The sequence below is a fragment of the Pan paniscus genome, chromosome 1 (assembly GCF_029289425.2).
Source record: "Pan paniscus chromosome 1, NHGRI_mPanPan1-v2.0_pri, whole genome shotgun sequence".
NCBI classification, from domain to species: Eukaryota; Metazoa; Chordata; class Mammalia; order Primates; family Hominidae; genus Pan; species Pan paniscus.
The window spans coordinates 182,025,403-182,042,155 of NC_073249.2; the positions used below are offsets into that span (position 1 = coordinate 182,025,403).

The window sequence follows — 16,753 nt, forward strand, 5'->3', positions numbered from 1 at the left end:
GGCTGGAGTGCAATGGCCTGATCTCGGCTCACTGCAACCTCCACCGCCTGGGTTCAAGCAATTCTCCTGCCTCAGCCTCCCGAGTAGCTGGGATTACAGGTGTCCACCCCCATGCCCGGCTAATTTTTTGTATTTTTAGTAGAGACCGGGGTTTCACCACGTTGGCCAGGCTGGTCTTTAACTCCTTACCTCAGGTGATCCACCCGCCTCAGCCTCCCAAAGTGCTGGAATTACAGGCGTAAGCCACCGCGTCTAGCCAATAGTGAATATTTCTTTCTTTCTTTTTTTTTTTTTGAGACGGAGTCTTGCTCTTTCGCCCAGGCTGGAGTGCAGTGGCCCGATCTCAGCTCACTGCAAGCTCCGCCTCCTGGGTTCACGCCATTCTCCTGCCTCAGCCTCCCGAGTAGCTGGGACTACAGGCGCCCGCCACCACGCCCGGCTAATTTTTTCTATTTTTAGTAGAGACGGGGTTTCACCGTGTTAGCTAGGATGGTCTCGATCTCCTGACCTCGTGATCCGCCCGCCTCAGCCTCCCAAAGTGCTGGGATTACAGGCGAGAGCCACCGCGCCCGGCGCCAATAGTGAATATTTCTAAGCCTCATTTTCCAAATCTATAATGTGGAGACAGTAGCACCCCACAATGATGGCCATTCATTCACGAGGTATTTGAGTTTTTTTTTTTTTCTGCAGCTTTTACAAGCCTTGTTCCATGGTGAGAATGGTCATCTGTGAAGGTGGTAGAAATGGAGAATGGATGGATTTCAAGACTTTAGAGAAAGAACCCACTGGTTTTATGGACAGATGTTGGCTCACTGCAACCTCCACCTCCCCAGGTTCAAGAGATTCTCATGCCTCAGCCTCTCAAGTAGCTGGGATTACAGGCACATGCCACCACACCCTGCTAATTTTTTGTATGTTTAGTAGAGATGGGGTTTCACCATGTTGGCCAGGCTGGTTTTTGAACTCCTGACCTCAAGTGATCCACCTGCCTCGGCCTCCCAAAGTGCTGGGATTACAGGCGTAAGCCACAATGCCTGGCCAAACTTCAAATTTAATAAAGTCTCAAGACTTTTTTCCCAATTAATCTTGCATATATTTGAGTACCCAGTATATGTCCATACACTTTTCCAGGTGCCAGAGACACAGCAGGAAACAAATATCCTTGTTTCCCTGGAGTACCATTCCAAAGGGAAAAGAGCAAACTTTGTCAGATTAAGGAATAAAGAGAAAAAATAGGCGAAGTGTAAGACAGTTCAGAGGGGCGACTGCAACTTAGAATATTGTGATCTGGCAAGAATTCACTAGGATGGCATAGCAAAGACCTGGAGGGAATGAACCATGTGGGTTTTTTTTGGTAGAAACAGGGTCTCACTTTGTTGCCCAGGTTGGTCTCAATCTCCCAGCCTCAAGCAATCCTCTTGCCTTGGCCTCTGCCTCCCAAAGTGCTGGGATTACAGGCATGAGCCACTGTGCCCAGTGTCCAGCCCCAAGTGGATATTTGAAGGAGCGTGCCTAACAAAGGGAATAGCACGTGTACATGTATGTTCAGTAAGCTAGGATGGTTGTGTGGTTGATGGAGGGAGTCACTATAGAAGGAGCTAGGTCACATCAAGTCGTAATACTTGGTAAGGATTTTCATTGATGAGATAGGAAGCTGTTGCATTAAAAATATAATCTTGGTGGGGTGCAGTACCTCACATGTGTAATCCCAACACTTTGGAAGGCCAAGGCAGGAGCATTGCTTGAGGCCAGGAGCTCAGGATTAGCCTGGGCAACATGAAACCCCATCTCTACAAAAAAAAAAAATGATTATTCTGGGCCCTGCACCACAGCTGTAGTCCCAGCTACTCAGTAGATTGAGGCTGCAGTGAACAATGATCGATCCGCTGCACTCCAGCCTAGTGTGAGATCCTGACTCTTGAAACTGAGGAACATGGCAGGTGGGGGCAGACAAGAGCTCAGTTTTGAAAATGCTGGCCTTTGGGAGCCCTATTAAAATATCCAAGCACAAAGCTGGGCGAGTGGCTCATGTCTATAATCCCAGCACTTTGGTAGGCCGAGGCGGGTGGATCACTTGAGGACAGGAGTTGGAGACCACCCTAGCCAACAGTGAAACCCTCTCTACTAAAAATACAAAAAGTGGCCCATAACTCCGTGCGCTCTCCCCTCCCGTCCTCTTTCCGCCATCTTTCCACGCCGTCACAATGGTGCGCATGAATGCCCTGGCAGATGCTCTCAAGAGCATCAACAATGCCGAAAAGAGAGGCAAACGCCAGGTGCTTCTTAGGCCACGCTGCAAAGTCATCGTCCAGTTTCTCACTGTGATGATGAAGCATGGTTACATGGGCGAATTTGAAATCACTGATGATCACAGAGCTGGGAAAATTGTTGTGAACCTCACAGGCAGGCTAAACAAGTGTGGAGCGATCAGCCCCAGATTTGATGTGCAACTCAAAGATCTGGAAAAATGGCAGAATAATCTGCTTCCATCCCGCCAGTTTGATTTCATTGTACTGACAACCTCAGCTGGCATCATGGACCATGAAGAAGCAAGACGAAAACACACAGGAGGGAAAATCCTGGGATTCTTTTTCTAGGGATGTAATACATATATTTACAAATAAAATGCCTCAAGGACAAAAAAAAAAAAAAAAGTGAGCTGGGCATGGCAGTGCACACCTAGTAATTCCAGCTGCTCAGGAGGCTGAGGCATGAGAATTGCTTGAACCCAGGAGGCGGAGGTTGCAGTGTGCCGAGATCGCACACCACTGTAATCCAGTCTAGGCAACGGAGTGACTATCTAAAAAAAACCCAAAAAGCAGGCCAGGTGCGGTGGCTCACACCTGTAATCCCAGCACTTCGGAAGGCTGAGGTGGGCAGATCACCTGAGGGTGGGAGTTTGAGACCAGCCTGACCAACATGGAGAAACCCCGTTTCTACTACAAATACAACATTATCCGGGCATGATGGTGCACGCCTGTAATCCCAGCTACTTGGGAGGCTGAGGCAGGAGAATCGCTTGAACCTGGGAGGTGGAGGTTGTGGTGAGCCAAGATCCTGCCATTGCACTCCAGCCTGGGCAACAGAGCCAGACTCTGTCTCGAAAAACAAAAAACCCAAGTGCAAAGCTGGGTGTGGTGGCTTATGCCTGAAACCTAGCGCTTTGGGAGGCAAAGGTGGTAAGATTGCTTGAGCCCAAGATTTCAAGACCTGGGCAATGAAGTGAGACCCTGTCTCTACCAAAAAAAAAAATTTAAAAAAATGGGTATAGGCCAGGCACGGTGGCTCACGCCTGTAATCCCAGCACTTTGGGAGGCCAAGGCAGGCAGATAATCTGAGGTCAGGAGTTCAACACCAGCCTGACCAACAGGGAGAAACCCTGTCTCTACTAAAAATACAAAATTAGCTAGGTGTGGTGGCGCATGCCTGTAACCCCAGCTGCTCGGGAGGCTGAGGCAAGAGAATCCCTTGAACCCAGGAGGCAGAGGTTGCGGTGAGGCGAGATCACGCCATTGCACTCCAGCCTGGGCAACAAGAGCAAAACTTTGTCTCAAAAGCAAAACAAAACAAAAACAAACAAAAAGGGGTGTAGTGCCTATTGTCTCAGCTACTTGGCAGGCTGAGGCAGTATTACTTGAGCCCCGATGTAAAGGCTGCAGTGAACCATGATCATGCCACTGCACTCCAGCCTGGGTGACAGAGACTGTCTCAAAAAAAGAAAAAAAAAAAAATCCAAGTGCAGAAGTCAGGCAGGTCAGGACTAAAGATAAGTGTTTGACAGGGCAAGTTTAAGTCAAAGAAGTGACCCTTGGAGACCAAGCAAGGCAGAAATCACTGTTAATCTTACAATGGGTACAAGATCCTTAAAATTTTTTATAAGCAATATAGCCTGAGATTCTAATCATGACTCAGCCAGCACAATATTGCTGAACCCCAAGGTTGGGATACCCCCTCATAGCCTCTGCCACATCCCTATCCCCACCAAAATGTGGTGAGAAATGTTCCCACTATAGACATAGCCCACATAATAAATCTGGCCTTCAGGGACATGGAGTTGAGAACAGGGACTTTACAGTGTGGTGAGCCTGGATCAGGACATTAGGAGGTAGAGGTTAAGGCAAGGGGTTGCAGCCACCCACCCAGATCAGTTTTGCAGGGCAAGGAAATAAAGCAGAGAAAACAGTCATATATTCAGGCAACACAAATGTGGGAACAAAACAATAAACACCTTTATTACATGGGTGAAGACAAAACAAGGATTTATTTGCCTTTGCGGGCCTTGATTTTCCTAAGATAGAACTCCAACTCTTTGCCCTCTAGCACATAGCCATCTGCTCGGCCACACTGTCCCGGCCTTGAAGCGATGCACGCTGCAAGAGAGTAGGTGATCCTTAGCACAACGACAAGGTGGCCCCACCCAAACCTCTCCACCCCCTTAAGAATCTCTGTGGGTTCAGGTACCCTGGGGGCAAGCATGAAGCCAGCTGTCTCCTCAGACACACTTTATCTTCACTTACTGTCAGTAGCAGAACTGGACAAAATTTTCATCACTGAGACAGCCCCCTCAGCCTGGGCAGAGACTTCCCCAAATACAAAGACTCCAAGCACGGGCCTATACAGACTCTTCTACCCAATGCTTCCCATTTCAGCTTCATACGAATAGGGTGACCAAACGTTCCCCTTTGTGCTTGCAGCCTGTTATCAGTGAACCCTTTAGACCGCATGGCTGGCAGTCAAAGGAACTGAGACAAGGGAAAAGTGCCTCGGCACACTCAATCTCTGCGACTCCCCACCTCCAACACAACAGCCTTCTCACCAAGAAGCTTGCCCTGCTGGAACTGCTCCTCCAGGAGACTGCTGATTTTGGCATTCTTTTTCCTTTCATCATATTTCTTCTGAATTTTTTTAGATCGTTTTTTGTTTAAAATCTCTTCTTCCTCAGGAGTCTGAAAAGGGGATACAAATATATGAGCTCAGGGAAGGAAGGCAGACCCTGGGAGCTTTCTCGAACCCTGCACACCCCAGTGCTGGCCTTCCTCAGCCTAAAAGGCTCTCATCTCTCTCCCTTCAGTAGCAGAACTGGACAGAGTTTTCATCACGAGAAGGCTGGAGTCAGGCTGCCCTCCCCACAACCCCTACAGGGAAGTAACACGCACCAGCTTGGCTCCCTTCTTGCGGCCCAGGGGCAGCGCATAGTGGGACTCGTACCACTGTCGGTACGGTGTGCTGTCGATGAGCACGATGCAATTCTTCACCAGGGTCTTGGTACGAACCAGCTCATTATTAGATGCATTGTAGACAACATCGATGATCCTTGTTTTACGAGTACAACCTGCTCACAGGAGAAATTTGGCATCAAGTAAACTGGAGGACAAATGGCCCTGGCACACTCCTCCAGGTTCTTCAGCCCCATGAGGCCTTAAGGAGAAATAAGGGAACTCTCAGCCTTTACAAGCCACGGGGCATCAGTTCGTCTTCCACAACCCCCTAACCCACGTTTCTAGTTATGTTTGGCAACCCGCAGTCTTTACCAGCCCCAATTTCTCAGGCTGCAGAGTTCAGAAAGATCAGAGCAGGTCGGGCACGGTGGCTCACGCCCGTAACCCCAGCACTTTGGGAGGTCAAGGCGGGTGGATCACTTAAAGCCAAGAATTTGAGACCAGCCTGGCCAACATGGTGAAACCCCGTCTCTACTAAAAATACAGAAGCAGCTGGGTGTGATGGCACACGCCTGTAATCCCAGCTTCTTGGGAGGTTGAGGCAGGAGAATCACTTCAACCCAGGAGGCGGAGGCTGCAGTGAACCAAGATCACGCCACTGGCACTCCAGCCTGAGCAACAGAGACCCAATCTCAAAAAAAGAGATTGGAGCAGGACAGCCTGGGTGGAGAGAACTCCCCAGCTACCTTAAGATCTTTCAGCAAGGAGAAACTTCAAATGCCTTGGTCTAAGCCACAGACTACCTGCTAAAAGCACTTGAATCTTTTTTTTTACTGAGAGTCTCGCTCTGTTGCCTAGGCTGGACTCGAACTCCTGACCTCAGGTGATCCGCCCGCCTCGGCCTCCCAAAGTGCTGGACTTATAGGCGTGAGCCACCGCGCCAGGCCCACTTGGTGAATCTTAAGACCGTTTAGGTGCGTTTTCCCACCCACTCCCAAAGGGCCTCACTCACACTCTGAGCCCCAGGAGAAATTCCCCACGTCCAACCTCAGGGCACGGTATTTCTTGTTACCTCCCCGCACACGGACTGTGTGGATGCGGCGGGGGCCAATCTGGAAAACACAAGGTTACAGGAACTAGGTTACCAAGGAGAGCAAGGCAAGTGAGGGAGAGGAACCTGGGCCGGGAGGAGGCAACAGTCAGTGTAACTATGACAAGTCCTTGCATTGGCAAGTGGCACACAGGTGACCAAGACGGCCACAACCACGCCTAAGGATTCTTTTTCATCACCCTACTTGCCTCCAAGAGGAAAATGCTGAAAATTAAGCCTCTGTAAAAAAAAAACAAGACTAGGCTTCTGACTATTACGCGAGGCGCCACCCTCTCCAGAAGCTCAAGTCCCCACACAGTATCCTTCTCTCTGAAACCCTAAGCTCCAGGTTTGGGGGCCTGAGGGAGCATTCCCTCTTTGGTACTTACTTATCCAACAGCTAAAGGGGGACAGGACACCCAGGCCCTACTACAGAGAAATCAGAGCCCAAGAAAGAACGCACAACTGTCACACGGAAAGACCCGAGCACGCTGGAGAGCGGGGGAAGGCGACGTCCCAGGCGGACAGGCCCACGCTCGCACCCACCTTGGTGTTGGCAGCTGGGCGCCCCAACTCATACTTCCGCTTCTTGTGGTAGGGCTTTCTCTTGCCCCCGGTTTTGCGGCGCTTGTGCCAGTTGTCCCGAGAGATGCCTGCATATGGAAGCGGGGAAGGAAGCTTGAGCCACTGTGACTCGGTGCTAGAGACTCGCCAGCTCCCGGAGACCCCCGCGCCGGGCCGGTCGCACGCTCAGCTCTCCAAGGTTGGCTTCCCCACCGCGCACTCGGGAGTATGCAGCATTACCGAGTTGTCATCATACACGTGCGGCCAGGCCGGGGCCTCCTCCTCGCGGCAGCCATGTTGGCGCCGCTCGGAGCCCGCAGCCCGCGGCCCGGAACCCGGAGCCCAGAGCCTTCGCAGCCCCCAGAGACGGGCTGGGCGGCCGAAACCCGAGGGCCACCACTCCTCGTGGCTGTCCCTAGCCGGGGGTCGGGGCGTCTGGACTCCTCAGCAGGCTGTGAAGCAGGATGGGGCCTGATTGAGCTCAACCTCCCATCACCCGCCTCAATGCAGAGCGACACTCACCCATCGCTCGGCGCTGGCTGGAAAGAGAAACCGCAAAGATTCACGGTTCGGTTTGTAAAACGCTGCCCCGCCCCTTTACTTTACGTTGTTTCTGAGCGCCGAAACAACGTCGGGCGACGAGACTTACGTGTCAGCTGCCGCGCCTAGGGCCACGAGCCTGGGAGGGTCTCGCAGGCTGCCGACCGCTGCCGACCTCTGCCGACCCCTGCCGACCTCCGGCGACTCGCCTCCGACCTTGGGCTGGGGGAAGGGGGTCTGCGGCGTCGGCAGATCTGGGCGTGTTGAGACTAGTTTCAGAGGCTGCTGCGGTCGTTTAGGATGAGATGTGGGTGCGGCTGCGTTGAAAAAGAGTGGAAGGCAATGGAATTGGAAACGAGTGTGGACTTGGGTTTTGTTTTGAAGGGTTTGGTGGTAGATTGGACATGGGGATTGAGGGAGAGGGCGGTGTCAAGGATTCCTAAGATTGTCACTTGATCAATCGGATAAATATTGGGGCCATTTACTGAGATGGGGTAGGCTAAGGTAGGAGCTGTACTGGACACGTTCATTTTGAGATCTTGCTAAGTCATGTTGAGTGGGACTAACAGATAGGAAGCTGAATATTAATGACTGGTCATCCTTATAAGGGATCTGCACTGAAGATGTTATTTTGGGAATCGTTGGCTTATAAATGGTAATTAAAGCCACCAGAATGAACGGAACTTAGGAAGAGAGTATAAAGGAGGGATCAGCTAACTTTTTTTTCTGAGCTAGAAGGATATATATTTTTTAATTAAAAAAATTTTTTAGGCCTGGCGCGGTGGCTCACGCCTGTAATCTCAGCACTTTTGGGAGGCGGAGGGGGGCGGATCACGAGGTCAGGAGTTCGAGACCAGCCTGGCCAACATGGTGAAACCGCGTGTCTACTAAAAAAATACAAAATTTAGTTGAGCATGGTGACGCACACCTGTAATCCCAGCTACTCAGGGAGGCTGAGGCAGGAGAATCGCTTGAACCAGGGAGCTGGAAGTTGCAGTGAGCCGAGATCGCACCACTGCACTCCAGTCTGGCGACAGAGCGAAACTCCGTCTCAAAACAAAACAAACAAACAAAACAAAATTAGCCGGGCGTGGTGGCGGGCACCTGTAATTCCAGCAACTCCGTCTGGAGGCTGAAGGAGAATCACTTGAACCGGGAGGTGGAGGTTCCAGTGAGCCGAGATGGCACCAATGCACTCACTCCAGCCTGGGTGATGGAGTAAAACTCTGTCTCAAAAAAATAAAATACACAAGTTATTATTGATTATAGTCACCCTGTTTTGCTATCAAATAGTAGGTCTTATTTATTATGATATTTTATTTTTGTACCCATTAGCCATCCCCACTTCCCCCTACCCTCCCACTACCCTTTCTAGCCTCTGGTAACCATCCTTCTACTCTCTAGGACCATGAGTTCAATTGTTTTGATTTTTAGATCCCACAAATAAGTGAGAACATGCGATTCTCTTTGCATAAGTGTGTTTTTCTGTGCCCAGCTTATTTCACTTAACATAATGACCTTCAGTTCTACCCATGATGTTGCAAATGACGGGATCTCATTCTTTTTTACGGCTGAATAGTAATCCATTGTGCATATGTACCACATTTTATCCATTCATATTTTTTTTTCTTCTTTTTGAGACGGAGTCTTGCTCTGTCACCCAGGCTGCAGTGCAGTGGCATGATCTCAGCTCACTGCAACCTCTGCCTCCCAGGTTCAAGCAATTCTCCTGCCTCCGCCTCCTGAGTAGTTGGGATTACAGGCATGCGCCACCATGCTTGGCTAATTTTTGTATTTTTAGTAGAGATGGGGTCTCACCATGTTGGCCAGGCTGGTCTTGAACTCTTGACCTCAGGTGATCTGCCCACCTCAGCCTCCCAAAGTGCTAGGATTACAGGCGTGAGCAACCACGCCTGGCGCCATTCGTCTTTTTTAACTTTAATTTTAATTTTTTTTGAGACAGTCTCGCTCTGTTGCCCAGGCTGGAGTGCAGTGGTGCGATGTTGGCTCACTGCAACCTTCATCTCCTGGGTTCAAGCAATTCTCCTGCCTCAGCTTGCCAAGTAGCTAGGGTTACAGGCATGGGCCACCATGCCAGCAAATTTTTGTATTTGTAGTAGAGATGGGGTTTCACCATGTTAGCCAGGCTGGTCTTGAACTCCTGACCTCAAGTGATCTGCCCGCCTACGCCTCCCAAAGTGCTGGGATTACAGGAGTGAGCCACCGCGCCCAACCTGATTTCCTTTCTTTTGAGTATATACCCAGCAGTGCAGGAACCTCCAAACTGTTCTCCATGGTGGTTGTACTAATTTACATTCCCAACAACAGTGTACGAGCGTTCCCTTTTCTCCACATCCTCGCCAGCATTTGTGATTGCCTGTGTTTTAGAAATAAGCCATTTGAACTGGGGTGAGATGATATGGTAGTTTTGATTTGCATTTCTCTGATGATCAGTGATGTTGAGCACCTTACATATGCCTGTTTGCCATCTGTATGTCTTCTTTTGAGAAATGTCTATTCAAACCTTTTGCCCATTTTTTGATCAGATTATTAGTTTTTTCCTGCTTAGAGCTGAGCTCCTTAAATATTCTGGTTGTTAATCCCTTGCCAGATGGGTAGTTTGCAAATATTTTCTCCCATTCTGTGGATTGTCTCTTTACTTTGTTGATTGTGTCCTTTGGTGTGCAGAAGCTTTTTAACTTGATGTGATCCCATTTGTCCATTTTTTGCTTTGGTTGCCTGTGCTTATGGGGTATTGTTCAAGGAATTTTTGCCCAGACCAATATCCTGGAGATTTCCCCCAGTGTTTTCTTGTAGTAGTTTCATAGTTTGAGGTCTTAGATTTAAGTCTTTAATCCATTTTGATTTGATTTTTGTGCAGTGCTGTACATGTTCAGAGAAACTTCCCTAGCAACAAACTATAGAAATGATCCCTAAAGTATAGTGTTTAACATTTCTTATAAAGAATATGTAGGAGGCCGGGGTGGTGGCTCACGCCTGTAATGCCAGCATGTCGGGAGGCTGAGGCAAGTGTATCACGAGGTCAAGAGATCAAGACCATCCTGGCCAACATGTTGAAACCCCGTCTCTATTAAAAATACAAAAATTAGGCTGGGCGCGGTGGCTCACGCCTGTAATCCCAGCACTTTGGGAGGCTGAGGCGGGCGGATCACGAGGTCAGGAGATCAAGACCATCCTGGCTAACACGGTGAAACCCCGTCTCTACTAAAAATACAAAAAATTAGCCAGGCGTGGTGGCGGACACCTGTAGTCCCAGCTACTCGGGAGGCTGAGGCAGGAGAATGGCATGAACCCAGGAGGCGCAGCTTGCAGTGAGCCAAGATAGCGCCACTGCACTCCAGCCTGGGCGACAGAGAGAGACTCCGTCTCAAAAAAAAAAAAAAACAAAAACAAAAATTAGCTGGGTGTGGTGGTGCGCACCTGTAGTCCCAGCTACTTGGGAGGCAGGAGAATTGCTTGAACCCGGGAGGCGGAGGTTGCGGTGAGCCAAGACCACGCCATCACACTCCAGCCTGGCGACAGAGCGAGACTCCATCTCAAAAAAAAAAATATGTAGGAGCCAGGCATGGTGGTATGCACCTGTAGTCCTAGCTGCCCGGGAGGTTGAGGCTGTAGGATTGCTTGAGCCTGCAATTCAAGGTCACAGTGAGCTATGATCATGCCATTGCACTCCAGCCTGGGCAACAGAGCAAGACCCTGTCTCAAAAGAAAAGAAAAGAAAAGAAAAGAATTGACCTAAGCAGCCTCTCCATCTGCCTATTAAAAAAAAAAAAAAAGAAAGAAAGAAATACAAGAAAAAACATAGGTCCAAGGCTTTAGGAATATCTACATTTCGGCTGGGTGCGGTGGCTCACGACTGTAATCTCAGCACTTTGGGAGGCCAAAATGGGCAGATCACCTGCGGTCAGGAGTTTGAGACCAGTCTGACTAACACGGCGAAACCCCGGCTCTACTAAAAATACAAAATTAGCCAGGCGTGGTGGCACACGCCTGTAATCCCAGAAACTCAGGAGGCTGAGGCAGGAGAATCGCTTGAACCCAGGAGGCAGAGGTTGCAGTGAGCTGAGATCGCACCATTGCACTCCAGCCTGGGCAACAAGACCGAAACTCCATCCCCACCCCCCCAAAAAACAAAGGAATGTTGTCATTTCAAGGCCAGATAGAGAAAGATAGCTGGCAAAGGACACAGAAAGAGAAATTAGAGTGACTAGAGGAAAGCCAGCACAGGGTGCTGCCGTAGCTTAATGCTGCTGTGAATGCTAGTTAAAATGAGACTAAAAAGTGATTATTAGGCCAGTGCGGTGGCTCACGCCTGTAATCCAGCACTTGGGGATGCCAAGGGGGTGGATCACCTGAGGTTAGAAGTTCAAGACCAGCCTGGCCAACATGGCGAAACCCCATCTCTACTAAAAATACAAAAATTACCTGGGTGCAGTGGTGGACACCTATAGTCCCAGCTACTCTGGAGGCTGAGGCAGGAGAATCCCTTGAACCTGGGGGGCAGAGGTTGCAGTGAGCTGAGATCACGCCACTGCACTCTAGCCTGGACGACAGGAGCGAAACTCCGTCTCAAAGAAAAAAAAAAGGTGATTATTGGATTTAGTAACCTGAAAGTCCTTGGTGATATTGGCGAGAGCAGTTTCTGTACAGTATAGTGGGAAAAAACTTGAAATAGAATGGGAAGTTAAAAAATCCAATGTATGTAGACAATTATTTTGAGAGGTATGACTTTAAAGGGGAAAGAGAGAATTAGGTTGTTGGCTGGAAAGGAATGTAGAGCAGAAGTGTAGTGTTTTCTTTTTTTTTTTTTTTTTGAGACGGAGTCTCACTCTGTTGCCCAGCCTGCAGTGGAGCGATCTTGCCTCACTGCAAGCTCTGCCTCCCGGGTTCATGCCGTTCTCCTGCCTCAGCCTCCTGAGTAGCTGGGACTACAGGTGCCCAAAACCACGCCTGGCTAATTTTTTGTATTTTTAGTAGAGATGGGGTTTCACCATGTTAGCCAGGATGGTCTCGATCTCCTGACCTCATGATCAGCCTGCCTCGGCCTCCCAAAGTGCTGGGATTACAGGCTTGAGCCACCACGCCCGGCCTTTTTTTTTTTTTTTAATTTTAGACACAGGGTCTCATTATACTGTTCAGGCCACAGTTCTGAGTCTGCTTTCTAAAGCAGCAACACTCTCTCATCTTTCTCTACCCACTTACTACCTATCATTTGTTTACATGCACATTATCTGTTTTCTCCACTGAAATACTATGTGCATAAGGGTAGAAACTTAGTCTTATTCACTGCCATATTTCTAACACCTATACATAGAATAATGCTTGCTATTTAATAAGTACTCAATAATTTTATTTTTTTTGGAGACAGAATCTTGCTCTGTCACCCAGGCTGGAGTGCAGTGGCACGATCTCAGCTCACTGCAAGCTCCGCCTCCCGGGTTCACATCACTCTCCTGCCTCAGTCTCCTGAGTAGCTGGGACTACAGGCGCCCGCCACCACTCCTGGCTAATTTTTTTTTTTTTTTTTTGTATTTTTAGTAGAGACGGGGTTTCACCATGTTAGCCAGGATGGTCTTGATCTCCTGACCTTGTGATCTGCCCGCCTCGGCCTCCCAAAGTGCTGGGATTACAGGTGTGACCAACCGTGCCCAGCCTTTTTTTTTTTTTTTTGATACAGGGACTGACTCTGTCGCCCAGGCTGGAGTGCAACGGCGCAATCTCGGCTCATTGTAACCTCTGCCTCCCAGGCATAAGCCATCCTCCCACCTTACCCTACCAAGGAACTGGGACCACAGGCACATGCCACCACGCTTGGCTCCTTTTTGTATTTTCTGTAGAGATTGGGTTTTTTTTGTTTTGTTTTTTGTTTTTGAGACAGAGCCTTGCTCTGTTGCCCAGGCTGGAGTGCAGTGGTGCGACCTCAGCTCACTGCAGCCTCTGCTTCCTGGGTTCAAGCGGTTCTTCTGCCTCAGCCTCCCGAGTAGCTGGGATTATAAGCATGCGCCACCACGCCCAGCTCATTTTTGTAGAGACAGGGTTTCACCAGGTTGGCCAGGCTGGTCTCCAATCTGGCCTTGTTTTCCGCCCATCTTGGCCTCCCAAAGTGCTGGGATTATAGGCGTGAGCCACAGCACTCAGCTCATTTTTGTAGAGACAGGGTTTCACCAGGTTGGCCAGGCTGGTCTCCAACTCTGGCCTTGTTTTCTGCCCATCTTGGCCTCCCAAAGTGCTGGGGTTATAGGCGTGAGCCACAGCACCCAGCTGAGACTGAGTCTCATTTTGTTGCCCAGGATGGTCTTGAACTCCTGAGCTCAAGCCATCTGCCCGCCTCGGCCTCACTCAATAAATATTTAAATGGCACTAAATATTTGAGCAAATTATTGTTCTACTCACCACATTGTATTTACTTGGTTTTCCCAGGTTTAATATACCATATTAATGGAGTAAAGGAGTAACGGAAGAAACAAATGGAGTAAAGGAAGAAACAAAACCACCTGATCACTTCAAAACACAGAAAAAGCATTTGACAAAATCCAATACCCTTTGGCGATTAAAAGACTCAAACTAGAAATAAAAGTGAACTTCTGGCATAGTGCAGTGGCTCATGCCTGTAATCCCAGCACTTTGGGAGGCCGAGGTAGGAGGATTGCTTGAGGCCAGGAGTCTCTGTGACTGAGGGCTTCCCACACATTTGCTTGTATGGTTCCTAGGTTAAACCTTTTAGTGGCACCTCATTACCATTCAGATAATCCATGCTCAATGACATGGAATATAGAGTTCTCCAGTTCCTAAACTGTTCATGCCCTATGACTGGGCCCTCAGTCCACTGGACAGACTTTTTTTCAAGACCAAATTGGTGTTTCCCTTTGGATCCTTCCCTGTCCAGCAAGTTAAGTGCTTTCTTCAGCCTTTGTGTGAATGGTAATGAGGTATCACTAAAAGGTTTTAAGCAAATGTGTGTTCAGGGAGCCCTCAGTCAGGGAGACTCCTGGCCTCAACCCCACAGAATCTTTTAACAGGCCCTGGGCTGACTGTAATAGGGTGCCATCTTTTTTTTTTTAAGACGGAGTTTCGCTCTTGTTGCCTAGGCTGGAGTGCAATGGCGCGATCTTCGCTCACCGCAACCTCCGCCTCCTAGGATTACAGGCATGCGCCACCACGGCCGGCTAATTTTTTGGATTTTTAGTAGAGACGGGGTTTCACCATGTTGGTCTTGAATTCCTGACCTCAGGTGATCCACCTGCCTCGGCCTCCCAAAGTGCTGGGATTACAGGTGTGAGCCACTACACCTGGTCCTTTTTTCTTTTTGAGACAGCCTTACTCTGTCGCCCAGGCTGGAGTGCTGTGGCGCAGTCTCGGCTCACTGCAACCTCCGCCTCCCGGGTTCAAGCAATTCTGCTGCCTCAGCCTCCTGAGTAGCTAGAACTATAGGTGCGTGCCACCATGCACCATGCCCAGCTAATTTTTGTATTTTTAGTAGAGATGGGGTTTCACCATGTTGGTCAGGCTGGTCTTGAATTCCTGACCTTGCGATCTGCCCGCCTTGGCCTTCCAAAGTGCTGGGATTATAGGCGTGGGCCACCGTGCCCGGCGGCCATCTTCCTTCTACTTAAGAGTTTCTGTTCCCAGGCCTAGTAAGCATCTCATAGACATCAAACAAGTCACAGGAGTCTTCAGCTTGTCATTGGAATTGTAGGCGTGGATATGGCCTCCTGGAAGGAGTACAGAATCAGTACTACCCAGAGGCCAAAGGTACAGTCATGTCCTTAGTCCCAAAAGGCTCAGACTCATCCCAGGCCCTTTCCACACACTTAAACAGCTGATTTATTTTTTCTCTTTATTGTTACATACAATGTATAAACACATAAAACAGAAAACAGTAGGGATCCTCTAGGATCTCTAGGAAGACAGTAAAGTAGAAAGAGGTCTCAGAAACATTTTTTTAAAGTACAAGACATTCAGTGCTCGGCCCAAAGGCGTAGAAGGTTTAGAGCCAGCAGATAGCTGTACTAAAGGCTCTGTCTCTCTCCCCAGAGCCAGGACAACCCCAGGGAGCTCTCCTTTAGCAGCCAGTCCACGCAGGCAGGATGCTGCAGAGAAAGCTCTATGCTGAGAACATTCCCCTTGATGGAAAGAAGGGCAACACAAAAGGGTAACTAAGAGCTCCTTCCTCCCGCGAGGGCGACAACTGAGGAATAGAAAAGGAGTATCCCATGTCACTCTGACCCCCTCCCCAGCTGCCCTGGGCCCAGATGCCCCCATACTTGGCATTTACCAGAACCTGTCCCAGCTCAGACCCTGCGTAGACCCACCAGGTGCCCAAAGTTCTCTGGGGAGGGCCAGGGAAGAGGCTGGGTGTCAAACCAAACAGATTTTTATTTGCAGTCGTCACTGGGGCCGTTTCTTGCTGCTTATTTGTCTGCTAGCCTGCTCTTCCAGCTGCATGGCCAGGCGCAAGGCCTTGATGACATCTGGAAGAAAGGGTAGCGGTACATATGGGGTTAGTGAAGAGTCTGAGGAGCCCCCATTCACTCAGGGCAGAGCTGCCATCACCTGCAGCTGCCCAAGAGCCAGCAGAGGCCACCATCATCCACCTGCACCCCATCCAGCCACACCCACCTCGCAGGGCTGAGAAATGCTTGGCTTGCTGGGCCAGAGCAGATTCCGCTTTGTTCACAAAGGTCTCCAGGTCATAGTCCGGCTGCTCGGTCATCTCAGAGAGCTCAAGCCAGTCTGGTCCTTGCTACAACACAGGGAGGACCTTGTCAGTTCAATAACCATTTAGCAAATCATTCCTGGGGTCCTACCAACTGCAATGCAGACACCTGAGTAAGATGCTTTACCTCTGGTCCATGACCCATACCCTGGCTGTTCACCCTCTCCCCAAGGAAATCCTTAGCTTGAATTCACCCTCTTCCTACCCCAAGCTTGTTTTTTTCGTTTTCTTTTTTTCTTTTTTGAGACAGAGTTTCGCTCTTGTTGCCCAGGCTGGAGTGCAATGGCGTGATCTCGGCTCACCATAGCCTCCACCCCCTGAGTTTAAGGGATTCTCCTGCTTCAGCCTCCCAAGTAGCTGGGATTACAGGCATGTGCTACCACGCCCGGCTAATTTTGTATTTTTAGTAGAGACGGGGTTTCTCCATGTTGGCCAGGCTGATCTCGAACTCTCGACCTCAGGTGATCCACAGGCCTCGGCCTCTCAAAGTGCTGGGATTACAGGCCTGAGCCACCACTCCCGGCCTCCTATCCCAAGCTTATCCCCATCTCTTATGTCAAATGAATAACATCATTGGTCCTGATGCCCAAGCTAGAAATTTGAGTGATTTTATTTTTATTGTTTTTTGAGATGGAGTCTCGCTCTGTCACCCAGGCTGGAGTG

At 49.5% G+C, this 16,753-nt stretch overlaps 3 protein-coding genes and 4 non-coding genes across 11 annotated transcripts in view; 1 reads left to right on the forward strand and 6 right to left on the reverse strand.

The window, feature by feature from the left end:
- Window positions 1–1,558: 1,558 nt before the first annotated feature.
- Window positions 1,559–4,371, forward strand: LOC100974075 (small ribosomal subunit protein uS8-like). Its single transcript, XM_055094031.2, has one exon. The coding sequence runs from the start codon at window positions 2,205–2,207 to the stop codon at window positions 2,595–2,597; it is 393 nt and encodes a 130-aa protein (XP_054950006.1). The 5' UTR covers window positions 1,559–2,204; the 3' UTR covers window positions 2,598–4,371.
- On the reverse strand, window positions 4,208–7,467 carry RPS8 (ribosomal protein S8). Its single transcript, XM_008965271.4, has 6 exons — window positions 7,336–7,467; window positions 6,796–6,902; window positions 6,172–6,271; window positions 5,157–5,332; window positions 4,817–4,946; window positions 4,208–4,370 (listed from the first exon to the last, which is right to left on the reverse strand). The coding sequence occupies exons 1-6, from the start codon at window positions 7,337–7,339 to the stop codon at window positions 4,261–4,263; spliced, it is 627 nt and encodes a 208-aa protein (XP_008963519.1). The 5' UTR covers window positions 7,340–7,467; the 3' UTR covers window positions 4,208–4,260.
- Window positions 4,488–4,556, reverse strand: LOC112438443 (small nucleolar RNA SNORD38). The gene has a single exon (XR_003026860.1). It is a non-coding gene; the product is annotated as a small nucleolar RNA SNORD38 (small nucleolar RNA).
- On the reverse strand, window positions 5,034–5,103 carry LOC112438444 (small nucleolar RNA SNORD38). The gene has a single exon (XR_003026861.1). It is a non-coding gene; the product is annotated as a small nucleolar RNA SNORD38 (small nucleolar RNA).
- On the reverse strand, window positions 6,353–6,456 carry LOC112438446 (small nucleolar RNA SNORD46). Its single transcript, XR_003026862.1, has one exon. It is a non-coding gene; the product is annotated as a small nucleolar RNA SNORD46 (small nucleolar RNA).
- Window positions 6,993–7,072, reverse strand: LOC112438432 (small nucleolar RNA SNORD55/SNORD39). The gene has a single exon (XR_003026852.1). It is a non-coding gene; the product is annotated as a small nucleolar RNA SNORD55/SNORD39 (small nucleolar RNA).
- A 7,730-nt stretch (window positions 7,468–15,197) lies between the features above and the next one.
- The window catches only part of KIF2C (kinesin family member 2C), a 35,079-nt gene continuing 33,523 nt past the window's right edge, over window positions 15,198–16,753 (reverse strand). For all 5 annotated transcript variants that reach the window (XM_008965272.6, XM_003812801.7, XM_034963499.3 and 2 more), the window contains 2 exons: window positions 15,994–16,117; window positions 15,198–15,845 (listed from right to left, as the gene is read on the reverse strand). In XM_008965272.6, coding sequence (XP_008963520.1) covers window positions 15,763–15,845; window positions 15,994–16,117 — 207 coding nt within the window. In that variant the 3' untranslated portion in view covers window positions 15,198–15,762. The remainder of the gene's footprint in view (window positions 15,846–15,993; window positions 16,118–16,753) is intronic.